The sequence below is a fragment of the Engystomops pustulosus genome, chromosome 3 (genome assembly GCF_040894005.1).
Source record: "Engystomops pustulosus chromosome 3, aEngPut4.maternal, whole genome shotgun sequence".
Classification (NCBI taxonomy): Eukaryota; Metazoa; Chordata; class Amphibia; order Anura; family Leptodactylidae; genus Engystomops; species Engystomops pustulosus.
In genome coordinates, this window is record NC_092413.1 from 168799188 (window position 1) to 168813806 (window position 14619).

A 14619-nucleotide genomic window follows, 5' to 3' on the forward strand; every position below is an offset into this window, starting at 1 on the left:
TGAGATGTGGAACTGCTTTATTTTTAAGAAGAGAAGATATAATGGCAATTTTTTATTATTTATCTTCTTTATTTAGTAGTACAAGTTCTTTACTTAATATCACTGAAATCAGAACCTGCTTGGAAAGTACAAGTTATGTCATCTCTCAAAGTAATTATTCTGTATTCGATCCAGGGAGTAACAATATACTCTCTTCTGGCTCCATGTATTCAGCTAACTAGAATATCAAGCCCTGCAAATTGATCTTCTAGTTATCATCTTTGTTAGAGAATTCATTGAGGGGGACACTAATACAGCATATAGTGATGACATTTCCTTCAGCACAATAGCCTATTGGAAAGGCAATTGACACAGAATATTGTATCTGCTGTTTATTCAGCTGCTTTCTCCTAGTTAGGAACACTGTAAACACTCTGCTTTTGGCAGCATGAGCAGCGGAAGTATTGACCTGTGCTAAATGTGGTCCGTATCAAACCTCTGTTCTCAAGTGATGAGTTGATATTTAAGAACTTCCTGATCTGTGACTCAGGACACTGAGCACTTTTTTACCTCTCCTAGCTATTGAATTTACAATTACTGTATCTTCAAACTCATCTGCAAAATGTTCTGCGTATATTCAAATGAAGCGTGAAATTGGGGTGCCTAGGGCCACCCAGATAAATTAATTCTAGAGGCCCACCTACTGTTACATGGAATATTACATGTACATTTTTAGACCAAATTCAATCTGCAATTGCATCACATTTTGAAATGCATTGAAAATGCCCTGAGATGCATCAGAATGATGGTTAAAAAGTTGCGAGCATGATTTTTGTGTCATATCAAATATAAGGATCATGTCTTCCTTATAGCTTTGTGATCTACAGTATCAGAGAAACAGGTAGCTCAAAACACAGTTGGAAATGCAAGCAGCAGATAAAGTTCCTGCTGATATTCTAACTGCCTGTATGTCTAGTTATGTAGCTCACAGAAACACAAGCCTGATGTGATCCGAGAGATGAGATCCTCATCTTTAATATGACACAAAAGCCCGTTTCTAGGTACAGGCAGTCCCTGGGTTACGTACACGATGGGTTCTGTAGGTTTGTTCTTAAATTGAATTTGTATGTAAGTCAGAACCGTATATTTTATCATTGTAACCCCAGGTTTTTTGGTCTCAGTGACAATTTGATTTGAAAAATGTTGGATTGTCATAAGAACCAGGATTATTTTCATACATGTTAGAGCTGCTTATTGTAGCCTAAGGCTAAAGTACAGAACATTACCAACATCCAGAGGTCCATTTATAACTAGGGGTCATCTGAAAGTCAGGTGTTCTTAAATCGCGGACTGTCTGTACTGTAAAACAGAAGATTTTTATTCATACAATACTAAAAAATATTATAATAAGCCAGATTTTCTCTCCCTTGTTTATTCCCTGCAAGTCTCTGTTTGTCAGACTCCAGCTATTACATGGCATTTGGACCACTAGTTTCTATACAGTAAATAATTCAAAGAATTTGGCCCGAGCTGTTATTTTTAAGCAAAATTAGCATCACAAGTGTGTAATAATGGGCATAGCACTGCTCAAAATACATATTTATCGATGGAAAGAGCAGCAACTATGAAGGTATTTAGGTATCATAGTTACTTCTGATGTCATATGTCATTTCAGGGGCCCATGTTACATCTAGGCATACCTCATACAGTCCTAATTACACCATTCTGCTGTGTTGACATTAAGCTTGATAGGTGCAAGGAATTATGTGGTTTTCCTCTTACCTTAGACCTCCCAGAACTGCAAAACTACAACTGGTCAAAGTGGTCACTGTTTTTAAATGTGCCACATCCCTTCCGTTGCAGCAAAAGTCTGCAAGAAGGTTGTCAGCGGTTACTATAGGTTTCCTTGAAAATGGCAATTGGCGTTTTGCAGTGTCTATTAGTGGCTTCCGTTCATTGACGTTTTAAAAATACTTCTTTGGGAACCTCTACTACTCTCATTGTACATTTTCCCTTTAGTCAGTGCCATTGTGCTTGTTTAACTTGCTTCTAATGTATAAGTGATTATATACTTTCCTTTATTTTATTAATAATATTTCATATACGGTATATTTAAGAAAAATCAGTGTTCCAGTAGATCATAGGACCCTGAATCCGAAATATCCTCTTTTTTTCAGAAAGTGCAAAGTTTTATTATTTCTTTTTCAGAATACAAAAAAACGTACAGAGTATTAACCATCGGGAAAAGAAAACCAAACAAAATTGTAAACATCCATTTCATATAATTACATATATTCACCCGTTCACATATTAACCATATTAATAAATCACAGAGTCAACCCGCCCTTCCCTCCCTCCCTACTGACAGGAGATAAAAATTTTTTTATATATATATACACACATGTATATACACATATACATACATGCACATACACCTGTTCCCTAGCCACCAACTACCAATTCCAGCACATTGGCTTAGTTCACTGTCTCCTTTTTTATTTCTATTTTCTCCAAATCTCAGCCCATTTCCCAGTTATACCTCTTTTATCAGCATGGATTTGTTCATATTTTTTGATATTCTGCGAGAGACGATACCAGTGATCTACATAAGGAATTAGTACAGCTCCCCTAAGCCCGCGTAATGAGTATCTTAGCTATTAGCAAAAGTTTAATTATCAATACGCGCTCCTTTGAGCCAATGTTGTCACTAGACCCAAACATTCCCATATTCCACCAAAATACTTTGTCCCAGAAAACTTTTTTTCTAGGGCATGACCAAATTGTATGAATGAAATCAGCCTCCTCTAATTCACATTTAAAACATTTGGAAGACTCCTTTACTTTCATCTTACACAGGACAGTCCGAGAGTAATATAGCATATATAGAATTTTCACCTGAATGATTCTGTGCTTTTCGTTAATTGATCCTAACTTCACATTCCTATAAATCTCCCCCCACCCCTCTCTCGATATCTGTCCTATCAAATTTTTACAACGTTCTTGTAACTTGTGTTTAACTCCTGAAGAAATACCTTTAATCAAAAATCTATAAATCTCTAAAACAAAACCCTTTTTTTCCCAGTGTGTTTAATAAACTCTATACATTGATGTGTTTCTAATTTTATACTTCTACGGGCCCTTATTGCCTTAATTGCATGTGTTAGCTGTGAATATCTCAAAATGTCCCCATTGTTCAAACTTACTTTAGATTTAAGTGCTGAAAATCCTAAATATCCTCTTGATGTCACGTCATGGTTAGCTGTTGTTAAGCACAGAAGCAAAAATTTCTTGGGGCACATGTATCATATTTGTATTTGTGTTGTTGGCACACTTATCTAAGGCTGAGATACATAATTTTTTGGGTGGTGTGAATTTGCTCATTTATTGATTTTTTTGTAACTTTTTAGATGCTAATTGTAACTTCCTAAATTACCACATCACATGCCACTAATAGACTAAACACCACTTCCCAACCTTCCCTGCTGTGTGTAGAATTTAACATGTACCGCCCTCACCCTCCTCCAGCCCTGCATTGGGAGAGATAAAGAAGGGAGGAATACTGTCAGACTTCGTATTCTGCATCTGAAAGTTTAAGGCATTGATTTAACAAATGCCAATGCATTATAGGCAAAGACATTCTACAGCTGTTGTTTGAATTGTGATCAAAAACCCAAAGCAAATGAAACACAAAAATTGCCCTTTAGATCAAACACAGGTTCAAACTTTATGAAAGGAGGAGTAAAGAATGGCAGTCGAAGTTGCTGGATGAAGCCAAAGTGGAAGGGGCAACAATCCTCCTTTTACTGTATATTGTAAAAACTGAAAGAGATTTCAGGTTCCCTTAAAAAACCTAACTAATTAAGTCGTAGCATAAATAGCCGTAGCTGCTATGACAGTAGTTACGCCCCTGGGACCAGCTCAAAGTTTTGTGGCTTTTCTTTTGCTAATAGTGATATTAACAGTATATTAACTTTCATACAGTTCCCCAACCTCACTCCAACATTCCTCCATGGGTGAGCATGTACCCCTACTTCTCCTGTTGGGCTCCGGTAGCCATTCTGCCTAGGCAAAAGTATGTCAATACAGAGGTTAGCAATAATCTTTGCCTGGGTAAAGGAAAGTAGTGCTAGAAATATGTAATAATAATGCCACATAGTCCAGGATACCGTATTAAAATATTCCATCTGAGGCAGTTTGTTATTGACTGCCAAAATGTGCTGCCAAATTTATCAGAATTAAAGTGGAAACACAAGACACACACATTAATATAGTAACATTAGAACACTTGTTAGAGTTTGGAATAACATTGATGTGATTACAGTATCTCTTTAAAAAGAACAGGATTAAATATATCCATGCCACCCTATTAAAGCTTACATTTGGTCTGGCTCTAGTTATCTAGACTACAGAAATACAGAGTGTATTGATTCACTGCCATAGCAAGCAAGAACACTGGGCAGTATCCAAGAACAGAGGTTATATGACTGGATGCTAGTGTGGAGTATCTGGACCAGGACCAGACGGCTGTGATAAGCTATGAATGAACTCATTGAGGCCTGAGATTTGTTCTGCACTGATAAAGGATGTACAAGTGTGGGATGTTTCTTTTCAAAGGCATCCAACTATTGCTTAATACTTTCACTAGTTTTTGAACTTGGTGATGAAAGCTTGCAATAGTATAAATACTGCATAGTTTACTTTAAATAAATAAAGTCTTCATGTACCCAAATATTATATCATCTAAAATGTGCTATTGATTGCTTATGTCTGAACCGCAGTGTACACAATAGTGAGAGCCTCATGTCCAAAGTTCAAATATTCTCTCCAGCTCAATAATTTTCTCACCTAGAAGGGAAGAGCCTGATATTTAGCTATAAATCCTCTGCCTCATTTCCTTGATTATTATTTTGTCTTACTTATTTCTAATTAGAGGCCCCAAGCAAGCTGAACAAGCTCCTGCCATGGTATCCATAAAATAGGGAAAAACATCACATCCACCATCAGGAGAGAGGAGAAGCAAGGAGACGATTGGGTTAGCCAAGCAGCAAAGTTAAAGGGGTATTCCGGGAATATGAACGTCTGATACAAAATCTTGTGATGCTATAAACAAATTAATATAACAAAAATCAATGAGAAAAAATAGAGAAGTTGGCCGCTCACCTCAATTTGTCGGTGTCTGTGCTGGCTGCTGCTCAGGGACCACGAGCAAGGGGTAAGTAGAAGACAGAGGAACGCATGCCGCACCAGATGTAGATACAAAATGAATTTCTTTATTTCCGTTTCTTTCAATAAAAATGGTAATGTCCATAAACATGCAAACGAGAGCTGTGGTTGTGCATCCTGGTTGACTAGACCAGTACCAGAGAAAAAAGAAGAAGGTGAGGCAGAATGGCCTACGCGTTTCGGACGCGTTACACGTCCTTACTCATGGCTGGTTTCTGAAACACTGAAACATGGATATAAATGCTCCCAGACTCCACCCATACGCACGCCCATTTCCGCGTGTGCAGGAGGAGGGAAGGGATCACTATCCTAAAATAATGCAATAAAACCTAAAACAAAACTGCCGCTATACATTTAACATTTAGGAGTTCCAACAACAAAGATGCATGTGTAAACAGGAAATCCTGGATTCGTTAGTATACAAACTATGGAGATTTGAATAATATATACTTTGTGGTGTATGTGTGATCGCCCGGAAGTAAAGGGCTCAACCCGGAAGTATAGCCCGGCGTTACCATGTCAACCTACGGCATCAACACAACGAAGAAGTTCCGTACCTGAACGAACATAAATCGCAGGCTAAATCCATGGGTAAATATAGTTTCATAGACATAATTACAGTGTTGATATCCAAATCTAGAATGAGAGAGAGAAGACCGCCCCCGTAAGGAGACCGGACTCCAACATTAAGTGCATTTAATAATGATACATAAATTCCCTCCTGTAATTCATGCCCATGGGATAACTAGTATTTAAGACCAGAGTCCAATAGGCTTCCCGATCAAGTAGTAATTTGTGTCTGTCCCCCCCTCGTTTCGGGAGAGAAACATGTTCAATGACAAAAGTATCTAAGGTTGATACCTCCCCTTTATGATATTCTATAAAATGTCTTGCTGCCCCTGAGAGGGATTTTCTTTTGTCTGCCTGCTGGAAGGCGGTTAGTTTGTACCAATTTTGGATATCCCTCAGATGTTCTAGAAATCTCTGTTTGAATCTCCTAATGGTGCATCCTATATACATCTTTTCACAAGTTTTGCAGCTAATGGCATAGACCACATGGTCTGAGTTACAGTTAAGGTATTGTTTGATATCATATGTACGTGTGTTCTCTGAGTTAGGGAATTTCTTTATCGGTTTTGCATATTTGCAGGTTTTGCATGGAAATGATCCACACTTGTAAAACCCTTTGTGATGTAACCAAGACGATCGTGGTCTAGTCCCGTTTCCAAAATAGCTAGGGGATATTTTGTTACCGATCGTAGGTGATTTTTTCGCTATGATTTTAACTCCGTCGGATAAAATTCCTGTTAGACTCTCGTCACTCTGTAAAATAGGTAAGTATTTCAAAAAGATATTTTTGATGTCGTGAAATTGGTTGGAAAATTGAAGAGTGAGGCAAGGTGTGTCAAAAGTTGTGTTTGTAGAGTTTTGTTTGTCTCTACGTTTGAGCATGTCTGTGCGGTCTTTTCGTGCAACCGTGACCTGAGCTCGGTCAAGCATCCATTTAGGATACTTTCTGTGGTTGAGTCGATCTCTAATGTCAGTAAGTTCCTGTTCATAGTTCAGTGTATTGCTACAATTTCTTCGTGACCTAGTCATTTCACCCACAGGGACCCCTTTGATAACGTGTGTTGGATGCGCACTGTGGGCATGTAAAATCGTATTGCTCGCAGTTTTCTTGCGGTAGGTAGATGTGGAAATCGTCCCTGACTCGTCAACCATTATCTTGAGATCCAGGAATTCCATATGTCTCTTGTTAGAGGAAAATGTAAATTTAAGATTATATAGATTGCTGTTAATATACTCTACGAAAGCTGGCACGGCAGACACCCCCCCGCTCCAAACCAAGAGCAGGTCGTCTATGTATCTGCCGTACCAGCATATCGCGTCGTTGAAAGGGTTGTGTATTGTGTAAATAAATTCCTCTTCCCACATGGCCATGACTAAGTTTGCCAGCGAGGGGGAAAACTTCGCCCCCATGGAGACCCCCTGTATCTGTAAATAAAAAATGTCATTAAACGTAAAGAAATTGTGGGTCATCAGGTACCAAGTAACCTCCTTGAGTAGGAGTTGTAAATTGTCCTCGTAACTGCTATATTTCGTAAGGTGTAAATCCAATGCCTGCATGGCTACTCGGTGGGGTATAGAGGTGTACAGGGAAACCACGTCGCATCCGACCCAAGTAAGGTCTGGATGCCACGTGATCCCCTGCAAACCCCTGAGTACATCCCCTGTGTCCTGTAAGTACCCCGGTATCCTTTTGACTAGAGGTTGTAAGAATGTGTCGAGCCATTGACATAAACGTTCATTCAGGGACCCGATTCCAGAGATTATAGGTCTCATCGGAGGGGGGTTGATACCCTTATGGATTTTCGGTAGTGCATGCATGATGGGTACAATGGGGTGTGTATTTTTCAGATATTCTGCTTGTTTGTTTGTTAAGACCCCTAATGCCACCCCATCATCTATAATGCAAAACATCTCCTGGGAAAATTTTCTAGTCGGATCTGCCTGTAAGGTGCGATAAGCTTTTTCATCAGCTAGTAGATTCTCTACTTGTGTTTGGTAGAGGTCTCGACTCATAACAACAACCGTGCCCCCCTTGTCGGCCATTTTAATGACTCTGGTGTTGTCATCGCCTAAGGTTTTGAGGGCCAGACGTTGTCTATATGTGAGATTTGAGGGGGCACGGGAGATGTTAGAATGGAGAATTCTGAGATCGCGTTCGATCACCTCTTGGAACCTGTCCATGGCTTCCACTCTTGCCTGAACAGGGTAAAAATCTGGGTTAGGTACATCAAAGATACATGACTTGGCATTAATGTTACTTTTATCATCAGCATTGTCAGTCATATTTGCCAATGTAACTACTTGCCCTTTACTTCCGGGCGATCACACATACACCACAAAGTATATATTATTCAAATCTCCATAGTTTGTATACTAACGAATCCAGGATTTCCTGTTTACACATGCATCTTTGTTGTTGGAACTCCTAAATGTTAAATGTATAGCGGCAGTTTTGTTTTAGGTTTTATTGCATTATTTTAGGATAGTGATCCCTTCCCTCCTCCTGCACACGCGGAAATGGGCGTGCGTATGGGTGGAGTCTGGGAGCATTTATATCCATGTTTCAGTGTTTCAGAAACCAGCCATGAGTAAGGACGTGTAACGCGTCCGAAACGCGTAGGCCATTCTGCCTCACCTTCTTCTTTTTTCTCTGGTACTGGTCTAGTCAACCAGGATGCACAACCACAGCTCTCGTTTGCATGTTTATGGACATTACCATTTTTATTGAAAGAAACGGAAATAAAGAAATTCATTTTGTATCTACATCTGGTGCGGCATGCGTTCCTCTGTCTTCAACAAAAATCAATGTCATTAGTCACAAAATGTCCATTAGTGTATGTCCACAGCATTTTTCTGCTAACGGGACATGTTGTTCCAGGAGTATTGAACAATTGGAAGTAGTGAAATAGTTCAGCGGAGTAGCCAGGTCCAGAGATGGCCTCTTTAGAATGCGTGTGACAGTTGCATGTTTAAAGGAAGATGAAAAAATACCAGTGGATAGTGAAAGCTCAAAGAGATGAGTTGGAGCTGGGATGAGCACAGTGGTGAGGTTGGGGATAAGAAGTGACAGAATTGGGTCAAGCGCACAAGCAGTGAGACATGAGCTTGACAGCATGAAGATAACTTTCTTGTCAGTAAGGAAAGAGAAGTTAGTTAACAGGGAGGGGGATTGGGTATTCTTGGGGGGTTGAATGGATTGAAGGTTAAAACTTTCCCTGATGTTGTCTATTTTTAAAGTGTAAGGCAAAATAAGCTGAAATGAGAGAGGTTGGGGGTTGCGTAGACGGGAGAGGTAGAAAATAAATATCTGGGTATGTGAGATAGAGAAGATATAAAATTAATGAAGTAATCCTGTTTGGCAGATGCAAGTGCGGATTTGTAGGTGAAGACTGCCTGCTCGTATGACAGAAGGTCTTCCTTGGAGAAGGATTTCTTCAAATGCTGTACAGCACTCCTGGCACTTTGCCTCAGATGTTTTGTGAGGTTGGTGGGCCAGGGTTGCCGGGAGGGTTGTCTAGTCGTAGAGGGGCTACAGAGTCCAGGGATGAAGAAACGGGGGTGTTAAAGAAGGCAGCAGCAGTTTATAGCTCCTTGTATAAGCATATGGAAGAGAAAGGTAGGAGAGTCTACAGATATACAGATATTTTGAGATTCCTACGTGAGTGTATAGGACGGTGACCACAGACCATTTCTCTGTTCTAATCCTTTTTGGCTTTTATTTTGGTCACTGTAGCATTTCATCATTGCTCTCACCCCTAGAGGAAGCATGAGGAAGTGTCTGCAACCCACAGAAGTTGCTAATTTAGTGCAGTTTATCTAGAATAAAACATCAATGTGAACTGTGGCAAAAAGGTTAGCTGAGTCTGTCAGCACAGTGTCCAGGCCATGGGGCAGATATCAAGAGACAGCCAGTACACCAGAAGACCTGGAGGGGGCTGTAAGAGGGCAACACACCTGCGACAGGACTGCTACCTCCTCCTTTATGCAAGGAGGAACGGAACGAAAAGGCTGTAGCCCTGAAAAATGCAAAAGGGACATGCCCCTTTTTCTGAGGAGTGGGAAAACCGCTTAAAAATGGTCTAAAGAGATTGATACATCTCCTCCATTATGCATGTATTCCCTTTCAATTTTTCAATTCAGCATGTCCTGTGTATGTCCATGGTACCAATCTCAAAAAGCTTCAAACTTTTAGCCTTGGAAAAGTACAATGAGTAGATTTTTCCTATTTGCTCTTAGTGTAAACGATAAATGTGAAAGTATTCTGACATCATCTGCTCCGGTACTGTTTATAGAACGTTTCATTATTTATGCACCTCTAAGGGAGTAGTCATGTTATCTAAACTAAACACGTAACAAACTTCTACTGCTATATTTGTTCCTTCTGTCTTGTTGTCTGAGCCTTACAGCTGTTCTCTCCATAGGATTTTTAAATATTTGTTTTGGAGGTTAAATCCTGTCCTTCACATTTGTTAGCTTCCATTATTTTCCTGTGAAATCACTTGTATTATAAATAATGATCACCACAGCAACCATTTTAGACTGTAATACACAGTTATTAATTAGTATATTAACCATTTAATTTCCAGGCTTTTTTGCATTCCATTTTAACCAGAAGCCACAATTTTTTATTTTTCCAATTACAGAGCTGTTTGAGTACTTGTTATGTGTGTGACCATGTGTTCCTTCCTAGTGGTAACATTAAATATTTTAGTCCAAATGACATATTCCCTATTCTTCACGTCAGTGCAATCACAGAGATACCAACGTTCATATAGTTTTATTTTAAAGGAAATCTATCATGCAAAACCACTCCCAAAACTAAGATTACTTAGTCATAAATTCACTAACCCAGACATGGCTTTTATCAATTTTACCGATTTTCCTTTTTGTTTTTTCATCTGATTTAAACTATTAAAAATATGCAAATCAATCTGAAGTTCTTTTTTTTTGGAGGGGGGGGGGGGTTGGGCTCTGGGTAATGGGCATAGTTAACAGGATCTGACAGGTTCAGACTATGGACAGCCTTTGGGTCCTGACCAGACCCCAAAAGCAGCATGGGGGATAGATTTTGCGAAGGGAAAATCCCTGAAGGAGTTTAAATGCTGTGGAGGAGACCGACTCAGGCACACACAGGTGCAGCTACTCCACCCCAGGGACTCGCCACATGCTTCTGACAGGGAGCCAGGTAATGTGAATAAAACTTAAACTGCCAAAATGATTCAGGATGTTGACAAAGGCAATTTGTTAGAATCATCAGAGCACAGGTTTACTTTAAGTATAAAAATTTTAAACCCACAACTTTAGGAAAACATTAAAAATGTTAAGAATTACTGTAGCTCTAGCATTTGTTTGACATGTAACATAGCAGCCTAAATCAGTGTCATTGGTGCTGGTTGTGAATATGCAGCAGAATTGAGACTATAGCTTTTAAATGGAATTTAGATCAATAAATAGTAAGATTTATGTGTATGATACTTATTATGGTATACGACTAATATGCTGTTATTTAATATTTTTTTATGTTTTTTTATAAACAGATGATGGCAAAAACTTGTTTGACGTATTTGGTGAATCAGTTGAATAACATGGAACATTCATTTCATCACATAATTCTGATGGAAATTAGAAACATTACAAGCATATTTAATGAAATTCTAGGCATTCAAGGCAGAGACATTTACAGAATGAGTAACAGCTTGACTGCTATAGCCAAGATTCTGAATGAATACTTAAATCATGCTACTCTACCAGCTTGTAGGTAAGACCCTTTCTTATTTAACATTATAGATGGGATATAGTTCTAATAACAGTTATTTGGATTAAAAGAATGTAGTTACTCAACCTATGCTATATTTATTATATACAATGTATATATATATATATATATATATATATATATATATATATATATATATATATACATGTTATATTACAGTATATAAATAATTTTTTTAGGACTATTCCAGGGTAATGTGCATATAGGACAGTTGTGAACTATTTCATTTCAGACTATTCTCAAGAAATTTTAGATTTACATTTTAGACATACGCCATACCTGGTTGTAAGGAGGCTGAGTTTTTTATATGCGCATACATTTTATGGAAATGTAAGTAGATACAATAACAAAATAATTTTGAAATAAGTTAGTGGTCTGCACTATGGTATACTGCTTCTATCCACAGTGTGCACTTTCCATATTCTAGCCCCTAGTTTATACTTATATACTGAGGAAGCACGCTGGGAGAACCTACTGCTCCAGATCTTTGTGGAGACAGAACAGTGTAAATAACAGCGAGAACGCCTAGAACACAAAGTTGTGGAGATTCTTTCCTTCCTACATTGGATCTACTGCACCTGTGTCGAAACTGGAGGTGGTGAAACAAAGTTGAGTCTTTGATTATACATCTTGTGAAGGGTTCAGCAGCTCATATTTTGGGATTATGACTTTAGATATTGGTACATTTGGAAATTTACCTTTCTTTGAAATTTGCTCCTTTTGAATAAAAACATTTCACCTTAATGATAAACTACATAAGAACTAAATACTGGTCATCTGCTTATGATGCAAGCATTGGTTTCTATAGTCAAAGATTCAACCAAACTAATGGCCCTGTCATCCCTGCTGTTTAATTTGTTTATAAAACTTTTTGCCCAATCAATAGGGAGTGATTCTAAACTAAAAGGAATTAAAAGTAAAATGTAAGAACACCAGATCGGGCAATATGTGGACAATATAGTGATTTCCTTTACCAACTTTGTAAACGCCTTGGAAGCACAAAAAAATAATTTTCCTCCTTGTCTTACTGTTAAATTAATGAAAATAAAAGCCATGTTCTGGTTATTAAGGGATACCCAATATTGGAACAGGAAATTCACAAAAGGTTTAAATTTGTACGGGCAAAAAAAAAGTTTTTTGTATTTAGGAGTTCAATTAGGACTCACCTTAAAATATACAATGAAGATTAATAGTCAACTACTCTCTTCAAGTGTAAAAATGTATCAAAGTCCTTTACATCTTGACTGGATTTTTTTTGTAAAGCAGAACATCCTTCAAATAATATTGGGTAACTTTAGATGTATACCCTTCCCACTGTGTAAGCACGTAATATAGGAAATACAGACTTTGATTAACTGCGTTTGGCAATTTAAATGTAAAGAATTTCTAAAAATTTACTATTTTGTCCGAAGCCATTGAGAGGCAATGGATTTCCTAATTTAGTATGCTACCAGGACGCGGCTGTTCTGGGGCCAATTAGAAAGTGGTGGTCAGTCGGGGAACAATATGAGAAGTGGATGCATATTGAATAAGAGATGGCCTAAAGGCCCTAAAAATTGTTGAATTACTGGAAAACAGAGGAAAAAAATAGGGAACTTACAAATTGATATCTTAGCAAGTACTATCTCTACACTACAAGCCTGGAGGAAGTACAACAAGGCCTTTAGAGGAAAAGTAATACTATCCATAGAGGATATAGGTATTGAATTGTTACAGAGCCTTCTTAGTGACTCATCTTTCAAATTGGATAGAAGTAGGCATTAAAAATCTAAAGTTTCTAAAAAAAGGTGAGAGGCATATTGAATTAGCTGAACTGATTAGTGATTTTGGCATACCATCGTCTGACTGGTTTTCGATTTTTTAGCGTTAAATCTCTGTAACAAACAGTAAAAAATCTCGGTGAAGAATCAAGCCATAATTTCACACCGAAATTTTTCAGATGTATTAAGGTTCACAGATCTCAGGGGGGCATTTCAGCTGCCAACATTGACCTAATTCATGGAGTAGCCAGAGATCAGGCTACATGACGCGGCTACTCCACGTCCCAGGAGCCTCCTTGATCCTCCTACACAGATATCTTCAGCGCCCAGCTATAAGAAGCTGCATACCCTCATCCGTGAAGCGGGAGTTCTGCACATTTGCAGAATGCAGGCCGGTGGCTTGCTCTCAGCTCCGAAGCCGGAGCTACTGTGCATTGGCAGAACTAAGGCGTCGCAAACGAGGGTGCGCAGTTTCTCGTAGCTGCACGCTGAAAATATCTTGGTAGGAGAATCTTTGATGTATGGAGCTGTGTTGAGGGTCATGAGGTTGTTTTCTTTTCTACCATTTTTTTGACTGCACAACCTTTTGATCACTTTTTTTTCAAGTTCAGGTTTTGTGAAATTGTGAAAAAGTGTTGATTTGGACATTTGGGCGATATTTTACGGCACATGTTTTACCACTGGGAATAACTGTTTTCCTATTTTGATAGAGCGAGCATTTTAGCATGTGGTAATACCAAATATGTTTAAGTTTATTTATTTTTGTTTGTGTTATAAGGAAATGATTTGAACTTTTTTTTTTTTAAAGTGACTCATCTTGGGCAAAAAGTTAAATTGGAGGCAAACATAGGCAAAATAGGCAATGTTGGGAAGGATATGTCATACCTTACCTTTGGATATAAAATCTGATGACGGAGTCAGATTAAAGCCAATTATTACAGATATAATTGTATCTATTTCAAGGATTACCCCAAGTGTTTATACTCAGTGACAACTAAAATCAAATAGAACATATTTATTTCCAGTTTACAGTACATTGAATAGAAAAACAGAGAAGTCATACATGACACATGTACAGCCATCTCCATTCTCACTGATGTGTTGTAAAGGAGCAGCATTTTTGTATCTCAATACCAAAATATGATATGAGCTCTCTGTAATGAATGTCATTATGGAAAAATGTCATTGCCAAATATTTCCTTTGAACATATTGCTGATTGCGAAGAAAAAGGGGCGAAACATGCTATTTCAGGTACCACGCATTTTACAGTACTGAGGTAAGAAAGAATTTTGTTCTGAATCTGCTGATCA

At 38.3% G+C, this 14619-nt stretch overlaps 1 protein-coding gene across 5 annotated transcripts in view; it reads left to right on the forward strand.

Moving 5' to 3' along the window:
* The window catches only part of VEPH1 (ventricular zone expressed PH domain containing 1), a 203164-nt gene that overhangs the window by 73052 nt on the left and 115493 nt on the right, over positions 1-14619 (forward strand). For all 5 annotated transcript variants that reach the window (XM_072142938.1, XM_072142936.1, XM_072142935.1 and 2 more), the window contains one exon: positions 11310-11530. In XM_072142938.1, coding sequence (XP_071999039.1) covers positions 11310-11530 — 221 coding nt within the window. The remainder of the gene's footprint in view (positions 1-11309; positions 11531-14619) is intronic.